Consider the following 14,926-nt stretch of genomic DNA (forward strand, 5'->3'; position numbering starts at 1 on the left):
GTTTGTGTTCATATGCTTTGGTAACGCTGTTCCACAGTCATGCATCGTGTCCAGAAAAGAGTTAATGTGCGTCTGGATGCTGGACGCTTTCAGGGAAAGTCTGACAATAGAATATTGCTCTTGTAAATGTTTAACCACTGTGATAACAATGCACTCACAGTGTATCCTTCAGAGAAATTAACCCATGTAAGAGAAATAAATAATTCCAAGGGTAATACCACTAAAGAGAGCGTTCTTTTCTCAGAGATTACAAAGTAACTGACATGTGGGGAAAATTATAAAAACGATACCCTGATGTCCCATTCTCCTGAAGGCAGCACGGAGCTGCGCCGAAGAGAAACACCATCAATACAGTTGCAGTTCTGTGCCGGTTTTAATGTTTTAGGCCACAATATTTTTGCAAGTAGTTCACAGTTTAAACAGATATTGTTGTGAATCTTTGGTGTAAACTTTACCTTCAAGCAAACGCCCCCCAAAACAATATCAGCGCCCCCTTTTTGAAAATATTGCTGCCAGCGCCCCCCGTCATCCTCTCAACGCCCCCCAGGGGGCGGTACCGCCCCCGTTGAGAAACGCTATACTACCACATCAAATTTTAGCTCAGTGGCTGTAAATTGACTGAGTTATAGCCATTCTTCGCCAAAGAAAACACATCTTTCAGTAGTTTCTAGGTTTTGTTTTATGGCATTTCAGTGTGACTCAGCGGGACCAAGAAATCCTCAAAGTGCTGCCATTCTTCCTCACGTCAGAAACTCACAATAGAGGAGGAAGTTCAATGGGAAGTCTGAGGAACCGTTAGTAAATGAAGCAGACCCTGAAAGCTCAAAAAGACTCCACTGATTTTTCCAAACATCCCAGTGGGAGTTTCCTGGAGACGGAAAAACTTCTGCTGCTCGAGGAGAAGTGATTGTTTCCTTTTATGGCCGTGGTTGAAAAACCGTTCAGAGGAGGAGGAGGAGGGTGTTGGGGAAACAAACCTTTTACCTGCTTACCGTCTGAGGAGGAGCTGAGGGGGAGAGGGTTGCATTCCTGGCTTTTGAAATAAGGTCTGGAAAGGTTAAAGAGTGACTCTGCTCCCTCAGAGTGAGGAGGAGGAGGAGCTGTTAGGCCTTGAACTCATTCAGGACACTCAGCCGGATGCTCGAGCAGTCAGCTGCTTCCAGTGGTGAAACGCTCATCTGACTTCCAGCAGTGGAAAAAGTTCTCACGCCTTTTACCGGAGTGAAAGTTGCCCTTCAAATATGCTCTGCCAGCCGAAGGTCACACTCCTAGAATTCAAACAAAAACATGAGTCATTCTTCAGAGCTTCACGTTATTACGTATGCATGGATGAGTATCTACTGAATATCTGTTGCTCCTCTGAGGCTGTTTAGTTTTCTTGTTGTGTTTTGGCAGCATCCACATCGTCCTGTAGTCTCCTGTCTCTGACTGCAGCTGTGACCCCGACTACAGTCCAAACTCATAGAGAAAACTGAATCAGTCAATAAGCCCGGTGCTTTAAGTGCTCTTGATTACAGACAGACAGACAGACGGGGTAAGTGTGTTATGCTGCGGAGCTAAAAACCTTGGGGTTTCTTCCTGGCGTGTCTTATTATTTTAACACAAAAACAGAGCGGCACCCAGTCGGACTCTCCTCCCCCCAGTTTCAGCTGCAGCTAAACCCGCCGACTGCTTAGAGTGGCTGCACGTTCCATTAGAGGGACAATAAGAGCTTATTGATTTCTTCTGTAAACTTGGTGGATAATAACAGCCGACGTCTGAGGCTCAGCCCTCCGCAGCACATCGAGCCCTTTTACATCCATCTTGTTTGTATTTTATCTGCAGAGCTGATAAGGCGAGCCTGAGTTCAAGGTGGCCTTCCATGAAAAACTACTTGTCATGCTTTGCCACGACCCAGTGCATGTTTGTGTAGATTCACAAGGATGAAGAGGGAAATGTTTTTTTTTGTCCCTTTTAAACAGATTATTATTTATTTAAATATGCTACAAAAATAATGTAATATAACAAAAAGAACAGAGAATTAAATCTTATGGCTTAATGTCAAACCCTTAAATGAGCTTGCCCTCAACTGTATTTTCATTTCTTTTTGAAGTGGGGTTTTGTGGACAGGCTATGAACAAATAGTATCTTACTTGTTGTAGATGGATCAATTTGGAGTAATAGTTAATTTTTGATTGATGAGCTAACGGCTAGTCCAAACATAACCAAGACCAAAGTGGATCCCTTACATCTTGAAAACAGCTTCAATCTCTGAAATTGTGTAACAAGTAATGTGAATGTTGTTTGCAAATATTTTAAAATTCCATTTACTTGTTTATTTTCAAACAATTTTGTAGATGTTTGGGAACAAACACAGTGTAGCAGTGAGCTGTAGCACTTCTGACAGGAAGTTTATAATATTCTGCTGGGACATTTGTGTAAATTGACAGCAGTGAAATAGTTTAAAAACTACAATTTGCATAAACTCCTATAGATCTTTTTTTAGATTGAACTTCAAAAGAAACCATTTCTCCACTTCCCTTTAATGACTTAGTATAACCCTCCTGATCACCTCCAGTTTTTTAACTCTCTGCTGGCCTAACAGAGATGCACAAAAATCTTTAGATACCTTGAATCCTTTCTGAGAAACTTTTCATTTTGTAAAAGTCTTTAATAACTGATATATTTGTCAGACATTTATCTCTGCATTCTTGTTTACATCCATCTGACCAAATAGTGGACACACTGTTCACCTTCAAAATAAGAGCCTACAGCAAGTTAAATCATCTTTGTGAGAGGCTCTGACAAAGCTGAGGTCTTCCAGGGTTTAAACAAAATAAGAGAACAGAAAGTTTAGTTTATGTTGAAATTTCAAAATAAAAGTCTGTACCTGCCTTAAAAGAATTTCCAGGTCGATCGAGGGATACCCATCTATCAAAACAGGTATCTTTATGGGGAGTAGCTACATTGGCATACTTCTGAAATTTCCTAATTTCCTTCATGCCTTTCATTGTATTTAGACAGTTTTAATTCGGTCGCTAGTATAAAATTAGGTTCATGTTCCCTGTTAAGTCTGAACAAGCTCAACAACAGTTAATCTGTGGTCGTTCAGAAATTGAAATCCTTGTTTTAGAATCCGATTGTGGAGAATTACCTAGACAATCCCGGGATTCTGCATTTATTGTCCCAGCATCTGGCAGGTCACCAGCTGCTGCATCACGACCTCATTCAAGCATCAGATTTCTGCCACAGGATTGTCTCGGTATTATCCTCCAGGCTTCTCATCTCACTGTCTTATCTCCCAGCAGGTTGACATGTTGTGTTTGGGCAGGTCGGTGTGAGTGTGTGACAGATAAACCCAGATCATCAGATCGTTGTTGAGCTGTAGTTGTCCTACAAAAACAGGAATTAACTTGTATTTGTAATTCATGGGCTAGAACACAATGCGCAGGGTTTCATGTGACTGAAACACGCGACCAGCACATGATGCTGTTGTTTTTCTACCATGTGAAACAACAGGGATGATATTAGAGGCTGGGTGATGCAGTGCTCGGGTTTCTGAAGAAGAAAAGATTGCTGCCTACTGTTGCGGTTGTGTAATGGAGAAATGAGACTAAATTTTGCTTCCTTTCCTTTTCAAGAACTTCTTCACCCCATCTGGACTTCAGTCTGATTGAGCCGTAAAATCACAAAACTGTCTGTCTAAAAAAAGGGAAGAAATGGATTCATTCAGGAAGCTGATTGAGTTAGAAACTGCAAAATTACCTCAAAGAGAAAGTAATGACTGTATAATCAGATTGTTTGACCGGTTCTGATCTTGATCTGTTTTATTACGATACATAACAAATATGACCAAGTTTTCAAAAGATCTTTTGAATAAAACAGGAATTTATTCACAATGCTTCCCAAAACTGTTAAGCTATTTAAAAAAAAAAGACAAACAGATTTATAGGATTGTGATCATGCAGGATTTACTGACATCTAGTGGCTGAAGTTGCAAATGGCAACCAAACAGTAGCTAAAAGGAAGACATTACTTTTAACATTTTTAAGGGTGGATCACAGGCAGGAGATAGAGATTTTCGGAAGTGATGATGGAGCAGCTTATTTTGGGCTTGCCCACTGTTAAATGATATCAGAAATAGTGTTGGAAGAATCTTTAGCTGAGCTAAGAATGTTCTTTCTCTACACTTTGATATTTCGTTAATATGAACGTATTCTCAGTATGTGGACTGAGATGAAATATATAAAAATGCAAAAAAAAAAAATCTGTTTAAAAATATCTGAAAATATATCCTCAGTAAGTCTTGTAGGTGGGGCCCGAATATCCCACTGCCAAACCCTGAACTATGATGACTAAAAACTCAAGTCAGAGTTTGGGATGTCTCTTATTAACAGTGCAATACACCTCCGGTGTATTTGGCTGTGCAATGCTTGTGTTTAGGTGATAAAACCACAGCTATTACTGTAATGTTAATCTCTCCCATATGCTTTACATATATGTAAAGATGGTATGAGTATTATGCTGCATCATTGCTATAGATTGGCTAAATACTAGCAGGGGTGTCAAAGTCATTTACACAGATGGCCAAAATTAAAATCTTGGTCCTATCTTAGGGCTAGTTTTGGTCCATATTTACTAAAAACATATACATTGACTGAAGTTTTCAGATCTAATATGTCAAATTATTAATATAGAAATATAAATGACCTTTTCCCCAAGACATTATATTAGAATAAACATAACTTAATGCTGAAAATTGTAAAGAGACATCTGTAGCATTCCTCTTTTTCTTTTATTAATTCTTAGTAATACATTTTATGATAATCTATCAAATCGGCTTAAAACATGTCTCAATAAAAATCCATACAGCATTTCAATTTGAGATCAGCAGAAAATACAAAATAACAATAATATGGAGTATATATAGTATGTGTGTGTGTGTATATATATAAATCTATCAAACTGTCAAAGGTAAATTAGCTCAACATTAGCAAGAGTTTGATTGGATTCAATTTTTATGTTCTCTGTTGGTCTTTCCACATCAAAATCAAAGATTACTAAAAAAAATCTAACCTAATTTTCTCACCTTCAGAATTGACTAATTGGAAACTCGACAGTTATTTTATTCAGACAACTAGTAACTTACCACTGACCATTCAACATTTTATTTAGGAAATAAACTCAAATCAATGACGTCCGTGGCACAGACTGACCTCTTTGTGTAAACATGTCGCTCCTGTTTAACTGGGTGATATACCAAATACTTAATTATTATTAACTGCAATGTTAGCAATATATCAACTAGTCAGTGAGCAAACAGCCTTTTTATTAGTTTTTTAAAGTGTTTACTCAGCTGGGACGTCTTTCCCAGCATAAACATGCAAACTCTGAGGATATTAGTCATTAAACTTTAAATACAGATCTGGTTTTTGGTGCCAACATTGGGGTTTCTACAGCACAGTCAGTGATGTTCCTGGCTTTAAAGTTGCCATATAACTGAATGTAAACATCAGTTTGAAGTGTTTGCTGACGAACACCATGAATAAGATGAAGATTACCGTGGGAAATTAAAAAATGTTGCATTTCCGTGAGCCCGAAACAAGATGAGCTTTAAGTATAGTCCAGTGATTTGCCTTAATCTGCTTCAGGCCTGATTATCAGACAAAGAGGAAGTGACAGTGGTGAAAACAGGCTGCTGTTGATCCTTCAGGCTGCAGCTTTCTGTTTTCTGGCTGAAGGGGAGGCATGCGAGGGATTGTCAGGGCTCTGCGCAGGAAGAGTGTGTGTTTGTGTGAACCTCAGCAGGACTTAAACTTTCTCCTATTTTAGCCTCTGAAAGCTCAAACTTATCAAGGACATCGTAAAAACAGTTGCATTCGGGAACAATGGCCGGTTCCAAACACAGGAAAGTAGAAATATTTGTGCCCTGAGTTCTGGCTGGCAGGCAGGCAGGGCTCAGGCTTTGTCCTTCAACACAAACCATAAAAAAATCATAACGATGGGACATCTAGAACTCAATAACATATTCATTTTTATTTCGATTGTCAGTACAATCATAGTTTTGGTGCTGTTGTCCTCAGTTTATTGCTTCGTAGTATTATTTCTCAGTCTGTTTCTGAAGAGTTATCAATCTAAAAATTGTGTATGCGCTGTGAAATCCTTAGGGGCACATATAAACACAACAGTGACCTCATCCTGGTTGTTAAAAGGAGGACTGGGCGCCTCCTGCTGGAGATTTTTCTGCTCTGCGGGATATTCAAGAGCGTTATCTCAATCTGAGCAATACAATTTTATTCATGAAGCACTTTAAAAACAACACCGCTGACCAAAATGCTGTACACCAACAAATAAAAACATACAATGTAAAACATGTAAAATTCCAAAACAAGAATAAAAACTATAAAATCAAATAAAACAACCAAAGCAGTAAAACGGTTAAACCCATAAAACAATAAAAGCCAACACCTCAAGCTGAGTTGAAAGCCAAACGGAAAACAGTGTGTTTTAGGAGATAATTTAAAAATAGGAAGTGAGTCGGCCTGTCTGATCTGCAAAGGCTGATTGCTCCACAGTTTGGGGGCAAACGGTTCTCCTCATTCGATAGAAATCTCTCTGCTTATTGACCCAGCTAACGGAAAGAGTGGCGCCATGCATTAAGTTCAAAATGCTTTTGTTTAAGAGCCATAAATAAATAAAACGTCAGTTTATTTACTGTAAAGATGCTCGTGTTTGTTGGTGAAGGTGGTTTTAAGTAAAAACGGGTTCCTGCAGAGACTCGGACTTTGTCGGAGTGTTTGTGTTTGTTTGTCTAACTCGTGCCGTTTGTTGTGTTGCAGGTGAGCTGCTGAGCCAGCCGCGGCCCGACGGCCTGACTGAGATCATCTGTCCAAAGAACGGCTCGGAGCGGGTCAACGTGGCTCTGGTTTACCCTCCGACTCCCACCGTCACGAGCCCCAAGTGATCCCTGATCCCCCACCTCCCCTCTACTCCCGAACACGCACACGCTCCCACAAACACCTGACCCAGCTCGTCCCACCTCGCCACCAGAGACTCTGCCTCTGTCATCTGGCCCCTCCCCCAGCACCACCGTCAGCACAGCTTCAGTCTGGCAGCTGCGTGGCACATCACTGCCTGTAAGTCTCTCAGCACAAGCATGGAGGAAATCCATCACATCCAGGTTCCTGCTCACATTACTAACATCAGGAAAACCTTTTTTTAAAAAACCAAATGTTTTATTATCTGACTAGCAAGAGAAGCAAAGAGAAGCAAAGGCACTTTAAACTAAAATAAATGATTGTTTATGTAAGGTAGCTTATTTTCTACTGCAAAATAAGAAGATAAACTACAAGTAAAAGAAAAAAACTCCAAATCTTCAGACAGCTGTGTTGTATTAACACATAAAGTTTTACACCACAAAAAGTTTTAAAAAAAACATATCTCAGTTTGCTGATCTTTGTCGTCAGTAATCATCCTTATATGGTGAGGTTTGACTCCGGTGGTTATTGCACTAAAGTGAGTTGGCGTTTATTGCGGTGTTGGAATATTTCTCTCGGAGTGAACTTTCTCGTTGATTTTCACATGAGCTTCGTCATTACATTTCCCCTGGAGCACTTCCAGCAGGAATGATCATAATATTTCTGTTGGTATAATTATGTAATCCGAACCTGATAGCGGTGTTTGAAAAACGGCGTTCCTATGAACTGCTGTGACATTTTTGAAATGCATTGACACGCTAAGAATGGTTTGTTCAAGCTGGGCTGCTTTTAAAGCCTTTTAACACAACTTCACCCTCAAACATTTCATACCGGTTCTTGTGAACTCTGTGTCCTAAACCTTTACATTGCCGTCAGTTTTGCATTTTATAATTATTCAGGCAGAAATATTAGGACATTCCTGCTTAAATTTACCCCAGGCTGCACCGGAAGTGCTACAGCTGCTGCTGCTGTTGGCATTTACAAATAACCATAGAAATCTGTCTAAATAACTGTAATGCAGACTTGAAGGTGGTGTAAAACTTTATAAAATAGTGTTCACATAAACTATCATAAAATTCTGTAGACTGGCCGTTCAATGAGCTATCTACAACAGGTAAGATGTTACATGCTCGTAACCTTTCCATAGAACTCCAAATCAAAATGTCCAAACTCTCACTTTAAATCATGATTGTCACAAATATAATGCTACAGTTTAGACCTTTTTGGTAAGACTTTTAGCACATACTAAATAAAAAACTCAGTGAGGAAAGCCTGTTTTGTGAGCAGTGTCACATTGTGTTAATGTGTTGATCCACCTACTGCCAGTTTCTTTGCTTCAATATGGACGTCTTCATGTGTTGCAGGTTGTTGGTGTCGGATGTCTCATGGCGTTGCCTCCTGAAGAAGCTTTGACCATCAGCAGTCTGTAGCAACTTCACTGACTAACGCTGCTTCACAAGTTTCTCCCGTAACTCTAAACTGAGCGTTTATTATTTCTGTATCTGAATCACAGCTACGCACTCAAAAAGGCTGACTGACTAAATCAGACACATCACTCAGTAATTTCTCAGAGATTAGGTTTTCTGGGAGAGACTCGTGAAGCAGAGGCTCAGTTTTATTGTCTCCTGAGTGAAGACACGCAGCAAGGACTCTCACTGCGGGCGTGTGTAAACGTCTTTGAGCTGGACGAGCGCACCTTCAGGACAGCTTGAAAGGAGAACAAGGCCGTTTTTTCCAACAAGTGCACATACAGGCCGCCAATTTCTGTGTTTTATGTTGACCTTCAGTGCAGACTACAAGGCCTCAGTGAGCCGCCTCGGTGAGCCGCCTCAAGGCACGCGGCGCTCAGATTGAAACAAAATGTTTCTGCTGTTGTCATCCACCAGGTTTAAAGAGCTGCAGCTGGAGCCAAAAATCCAGCATGCTGCGCTGAAGTGTGAGAGACATGAGCACATCTTAAAGATGAAGATGGGAAACTTTGAACATTATGTAGCTCAGATTCCTTCCGATAAGCTGGTTGACTTTTTTTGTAATCTAGATTTTTTTTAGTTCTCACCCAAATCGTAACAATTGTAATTAATCTGTAGAAAACACTGAAACTATTGACGCTAAGCAGGTTTGCATCAGATCACCTGAGAGGGATTCCCTTCACCCTCAGGACACACTGCCACCAACATCACCACCGTGTGGTCAGATGCTGTAAGAACTTTCAAAGAGCACTCGTGGTTTAAATAAAAAGACATGTTCAGCTGTTTTCACAAAGTGGCAGGATTTCCTGAGGTCTTAGTGAAATATCTGTGACATGGCATGATCAAAATAATACAGAGCTACAGTCAAACGGCTTCTTTAACTGTACCTTTGTTTCAGGGATGGATTAATCCTTTTTCTTATCTCTGAGATTTTTCTTTGCAACTTTGGGCAAACAGGAAAACACAAATTAGGCCTTAAATGCCTCCCGATAAACACTGAAGCACTTTGTTGGTGGCTGAGAGAGCAAACCTGGTTTGAGAGCTCAGACTAGCACACTCCAAACTGAGGGAAGCGTGTAGCGAGGAGGTTTAGGTCAGCCAGCTGGAACCGATCCCTGAGCTGATCCAGCTTTGTAAAACACTGTACTGAAGGTAGGAACACTGAAGTAACTTAACATCCATCTGCTGGTGAACAGACGAGTCAAAATTAGGATTGCTCTGTCACTTTCTGCTCCATCCAAGTGTTTAGACGCTGAAGTTAACAGTGGCTGCTTGTATGGGCTACTCCCCGTATTATCTTCAAATGATTAAACACTGAAACCGAAAAAAGAAACACTAATTGACTAATATTTCTCTGCAAGAGCACAACAAATGATGATAAACAGAAGATGTCCTGAGGAGTGTGAGCCTTGTGGTCTGCACTGAACCTGACTGAGTGAGCGTCCTGTTTTCTGATGAACAACTGCTGCCACTAAAATCTGCTCTTCCTGCCACCGGTTTGTTCAGCACGAGACGAGCTGCGGCGTTTCAACCTAATGGAAAACTTGTAATGCCAAGGAGTTGTACAGATGTTTCTTTCCACTGCCGCCTCTGACTGAACTGGGGAACAGTTCAGAGGTCTCTCAGTGTGTGTGTGCGTGTGTGTGTGTGTTGTAATAAGAGGGGGAGCATCAGGTGAAATCATTTTACCAGGAACACAACCGAAGTCTGCAGGTGGAACTGTTTATTTCTGTAAATAAAATCTTTATTTTTCTATGTGGACGCGACATGTTGGAGCTGTGACATATTTCCAGTGCAATGTTGTGCATGTCTCACTGGGGGAGTGCACACGGGGTTTTCTATGTATCTGGTTTCAACATGAATACCAAATAAACCAATAACTGGCTTTAATTATTGCTGCTTTGTGTTCTTGAGTTCATTACTGCAAATTATAGAGATGCATTCAGTTTTGTGTCGAACATGAATGAAATGTATATTATTACATTTCAGGTTGTACTTCATTAGACTAGGTCCAAGATGTACAAAAAGGTAATCAGCAATAGAGAGTAAATGTAATTTAAGAGATAAAAGCTTTACATTAACAAAACTATAAGGACACCACATCCCAACATGACTACAAAGTGTAGTTTTGGTTTAACCTTGTAAATGGCGCTATCTGTGAGCTCATGAAATATGCAAAATCATATTCTTGGAGCATGAGTTGTTGGGTAAAATGAATTAGCTGTGGCAGGCTTCTTAAATTGAATTGGCTCTGAATGTTAATCAGATGTAGATGTACGTCTAATGAGTACTTCCTGAAAATTTCCTTAAAACCTGTCCAGTTGTTCACAAGATATTTTGCTAACAGACAAACACCCAAAGACACAAGCAACAAAAACATTGTCAGCCACTTTAACTTTTTTGCGGTGACAATGATGCACAAAAAGAGTCAAAACAGATGCAACATGAAGATGAAAAATTATGAAAATAAATCCCCAAGAAGTGTAAAATTACAAAAACTGTTTGTCACACAATACCAAAAATCACAAAATAAGTCACAGACACAAATTACAGCAGAAGTGCCAAAAAGTGGCCACAGAAAGACAACACTCACCTTGACACTAACTACACAACAATTAAAGGTGGCATAACATCAAGAGATCAAAACTTGTCCCAAAATTAGAGAATAATGTATAAAAGAATCAGACAGAATTATCCCAACAGAACTACAAAGGGACACAAAAATACATATAAACTACAATGAAATATAAAAAAAACAAAAAAAGTTTGTCCTGTGACACAAAATTACTCAGAGATGGTTAATTCCGCAAAGTCTGACACAATTACTGAAAAAAGCAAAAAAATGACCACCAAGGCAGAAAACATGACATATAAGACACAAAAAAATACTGCAAAGTCACAAAAAACATGAAAAACGACACTGAAAGTATTCAAAGAGTTACCAGAATGGTTCATGAAAAGGAACATCAGTCATTCGTGCAGCGCCGCCTCCTCCTCGCCAGCAGGGGGCGCTGAACCCGACCGGAGGCAGAAGAGGAGGACCGCAGCCCCGGCACTTCCTCTTCCCACTGCGGCCTCAGAGGTACGAGCACAGCTCTGCATATGAAGACAAGAATCCGTGTTTAATCTCTGTTAATTATGAACCATCCTACACATTAGCCATCTGCGTTTCGTCTGTTGTACATAAGTAGCTCTGATAGTGTTAAATATTTGTATATAGAAGCGTAGATTGTAGTTATATTTTGATAATTGTGAAGACGCCGGTTCGATGGCTAGTGCAGCTTTCCGCCATGTTGGCTGCGTGTGACCATCAAAACGTGTTTTAAATAAGAAACAACTGCTTTTTCTCTAATGTTACTTGGGTTTAAAGCTGCTGTTGGTCATTATTTGTGATTTCTCTCGTTTCTTAATATTGTTTTGGACATCTGTTAGCATTGAACGGGCTAACTTAAGCTAGTGAGCTAAAGGAGGCGAATTTAACGTGAAGTACCGACCATGTTTTTGTTTTTACAGGTGTCTGAAAATGGTCCGCTACTCCCTCGACCCCGAGAACCCGACCAAATGTGAGTGATCGTACCAATAAGATCGGGCTTTGGGTTTGGTAGCTGTGATGATTGCTTAGGACACCTTTGGATTAACCATGAAAAGAACTTTGATTAAATCTGAGCTACGCAAAGTAACAAGACTCATCACAGTGTTTCTGAGCTTCTGTGCTGTTTTTAAAGGTCTGACTTTTTTTTTTTTTTTTAGCATGCAAGGCGAGGGGCTCCAATCTCCGGGTTCACTTCAAGGTAAGCTGGCTCTTCCTGATGTCCACATGTCTTAGACATGTCTTCTCTCACAAGTTTAGACCTCAGTCTTTGGGGCAGCTTTAATTTCTGTGGATTACTGGTTAGAGCAGTCTTCCTCCAATGAGAGTTAAATTACACCAGTATGCCACTTGTCAAAGTGTCCCTGAGCAGCACACTAAACTCCTGATTGCCTCTGTGGACCCCATCAGTGTATGGATGTGATCTAAAGCACTGGTTAGACTCTTTAAAATGATAATTCACATTAGCTTTGTAGAGGTGTAGAAAGAGTGCTGTCTGAATGTGTGTGGCTGTGTAAATGAGGACAGATTGTGTTGTAAAGCTCTTTGAGTGGCCTGGTTGGCTAGAAAGGCGCTCCATTAACGAGGCTTATTTATTGGGTGAAGACTAATACTGGGACAGATATAACCTCGAGCTTCACATTCTGTGGGGCTTTGCAGGATTAAATGTTGAAAATAAAAGGTACTCATGTAGTAACTAGACAAACTATCATAGATATTACAGTGCATTTTATTGAATTTGTTGAGTTTGGATGTACATAAAACAGTTGTTTTTATTTGCCTCAGCATCCAATCTGTCTCAAAGATAATTTTCATTCATCTGAAGCTTTCTGTTGAAGAAGCAGCACATCTCAGGTTGTCAAATATGAGGCAGCTGGTTATCTTTGCTTCACCAGGAGGTTTGTGTGAGGAAACAAGTCTTAAAGTTGTTTTGTAAGGGAAGAGACAATCTGATTTAAGAAAAACTGATGCCTGAGCTGCAGAAAGTTTTTAAAGAAGTCAGCTCCCACGTTCTGACTCTTATTAGTACTTTCTCATTAGCCCTGAATGTTGTTTCTATATTTCTATAAAGATCCTTAATAAATAGTTATTTTTAGAATCGGCTTGTCTGGAAGGATATAGTTGCCACAGGAGGCCTTTGTGAATTTAAGGCTGAAATCAGTAAATTTACTAAAACATTAATTTAATCGATTGATTATCCTTCATGTTTTTGGCTCCCCTACAGAATGGAAGTTTGAGAGTTTTGTCAAAACGTAAAGTAACATAAGATGCATTTAAATATTTTTCTCTGGAAATGATTCAGATCAGTGTTAAACAAGTGTTTACATTTTGGTTTTGGCTGTACAAAGTAAATTTATTCATTTTGAATTGAACCAAAGTCCTTGATGGGCTGAAACTGAGCAAGTTTTATTCTGATATGAAGCGAGTCTTCAGCTAAACGCTTGTTGTGTTGCTCATTTTCTGAACAGAACACCCGTGAGACGGCCCAGGCCATTAAGGGCATGCACATCCGCAAGGCTAACAAGTACCTGAGGGACGTCATCGTCAAGCACCAGTGTGTCCCTTTCCGTCGCTACAACGGTGGCGTTGGCCGCTGTGCTCAGGTGAGAGCTGAGCGACATAACCTTGAGTCGGGTAAAAGGCTGCGGTGATGATCATCTTAGGACACCTTTGGATTAAAGATGAAACTAATCTGTTTAGTCTGAGCAGCATCAGAGTAAACTCACTGCTTGAGCAAAAGAAAGGAAGTTCTCCTAAAGCATGTTCTGTTCACAGGCCAAACAGTTCGGCTGGACTCAGGGCCGCTGGCCCAAGAAGAGCGCCGAGTTTCTGCTGCACATGCTCAAGAACGCAGAGAGTAACGCCGAGCTGAAGGTGAGTTCTTACACTGTTTTACTTTTTACAAAATGTTTCACTAAGCAGGTTGCACCGTGCTTTGGGTTGCACCAACATGTGGCTGAGTGTGAAGAAAATGTAGACATGTTTGACTAAAGACTGGAATAAAGCTTCATTTCATCTCACATAAAGAAATGAGATTTTGGAAATTTTACATGCATGAAGACTTGTTTGTCAGCCAGCATCCTTCAGCTTTTGTTGCAGTGTTTTTGCAGATTAGATTTATTTATTTATTTTTCATAAAAATGAAAACTCGTTCCTGTCAGTCCTTTGAACAGATTTTTGAACAGTTTCAAAAGCCAAAAAGTTAGAGGTGAAGATTTACTGGCCTCGATTCAGTAATGATTCACTGCATGTTTTGTTTTGCATCCTAAAGTCACGATTATATCACCACATGTAGTCACTATTTCAAAAACTTGTCAGGTCTGTAGTTTTGTTTTCAAACACCAAACTACTGTTTATGGTAAAGTTGTTGTTTTAGGACCGGTTTGGATTTGTTGGCATTTAATTTTTTCTCAGATATTCAACTCCACCCATCCACCTACCAGCCAAACTAAAAGCTGAGAAAGCAGCCTTAATGAGCGCTCGTCTCAGCTGCTGCTTCATCATTAGGATCGTTGCCTGGTTTTCCCATTTGCTTAAGAAAATGGCCATGTTCACACAGTTGGAACTTAGTTTACTCGCCTCATGTCGTGCAGCTGAAAGACAAGGGTAGAGAGATGTCTACTGCTTCCATGTCCTACCAGCTGCTGGTCTTTAAATTCTTTCATTTCCACGTTGGTCCGATGGATCAACATGGGCACATATTCTGATACTAAAGCTTTTGAATCTGGCCATTTTAATTTTAAATATACAAAAATCACTTCCCATTTGTAATTGTTAATAAATTTAATTTGGCCAGAAACTGTGTGGATCAACTTCAGGTTAGTAGGCAAACCTTCAGCGTGGCTCGGACTCTGTGTTCAGACCAGGGGTGGAAATTAAAAATTTTGTCCACCAGCCACTGTGGCTGGTGG

General features: G+C 40.1%; 2 protein-coding genes and 2 non-coding genes across 4 annotated transcripts in view; all 4 read left to right on the top strand.

The window, feature by feature from the left end:
* Nucleotides 1–10,320, top strand: part of mfhas1 (malignant fibrous histiocytoma amplified sequence 1) — a 32,615-nt gene extending 22,295 nt beyond the window's left edge. The window contains exons 2-3 of the mRNA XM_017427451.3: nucleotides 6,819–7,115; nucleotides 8,321–10,320. Coding sequence (XP_017282940.1) covers nucleotides 6,819–6,943 — 125 coding nt within the window. The 3' untranslated portion in view covers nucleotides 6,944–7,115; nucleotides 8,321–10,320. The remainder of the gene's footprint in view (nucleotides 1–6,818; nucleotides 7,116–8,320) is intronic.
* Nucleotides 10,321–11,451: 1,131 nt separating this feature from the next.
* Nucleotides 11,452–14,926, top strand: part of rpl17 (ribosomal protein L17) — a 5,854-nt gene continuing 2,379 nt past the window's right edge. The window contains exons 1-5 of the mRNA XM_017427452.3: nucleotides 11,452–11,507; nucleotides 11,939–11,988; nucleotides 12,176–12,216; nucleotides 13,484–13,618; nucleotides 13,791–13,889. Of these exons, the coding sequence (XP_017282941.1) occupies nucleotides 11,949–11,988; nucleotides 12,176–12,216; nucleotides 13,484–13,618; nucleotides 13,791–13,889 (315 nt within the window). The 5' untranslated portion in view covers nucleotides 11,452–11,507; nucleotides 11,939–11,948. The remainder of the gene's footprint in view (nucleotides 11,508–11,938; nucleotides 11,989–12,175; nucleotides 12,217–13,483; nucleotides 13,619–13,790; nucleotides 13,890–14,926) is intronic.
* LOC112450904 lies at nucleotides 12,028–12,096 on the top strand. Its single transcript, XR_003039631.1, has one exon. It is a non-coding gene; the product is annotated as a small nucleolar RNA SNORD58 (small nucleolar RNA).
* LOC112450903 lies at nucleotides 13,658–13,725 on the top strand. Its single transcript, XR_003039630.1, has one exon. It is a non-coding gene; the product is annotated as a small nucleolar RNA SNORD58 (small nucleolar RNA).

Source organism: Kryptolebias marmoratus, linkage group LG14 (genome assembly GCF_001649575.2).
Source record: "Kryptolebias marmoratus isolate JLee-2015 linkage group LG14, ASM164957v2, whole genome shotgun sequence".
In the NCBI taxonomy this organism is placed as follows: domain Eukaryota; kingdom Metazoa; phylum Chordata; class Actinopteri; order Cyprinodontiformes; family Rivulidae; genus Kryptolebias; species Kryptolebias marmoratus.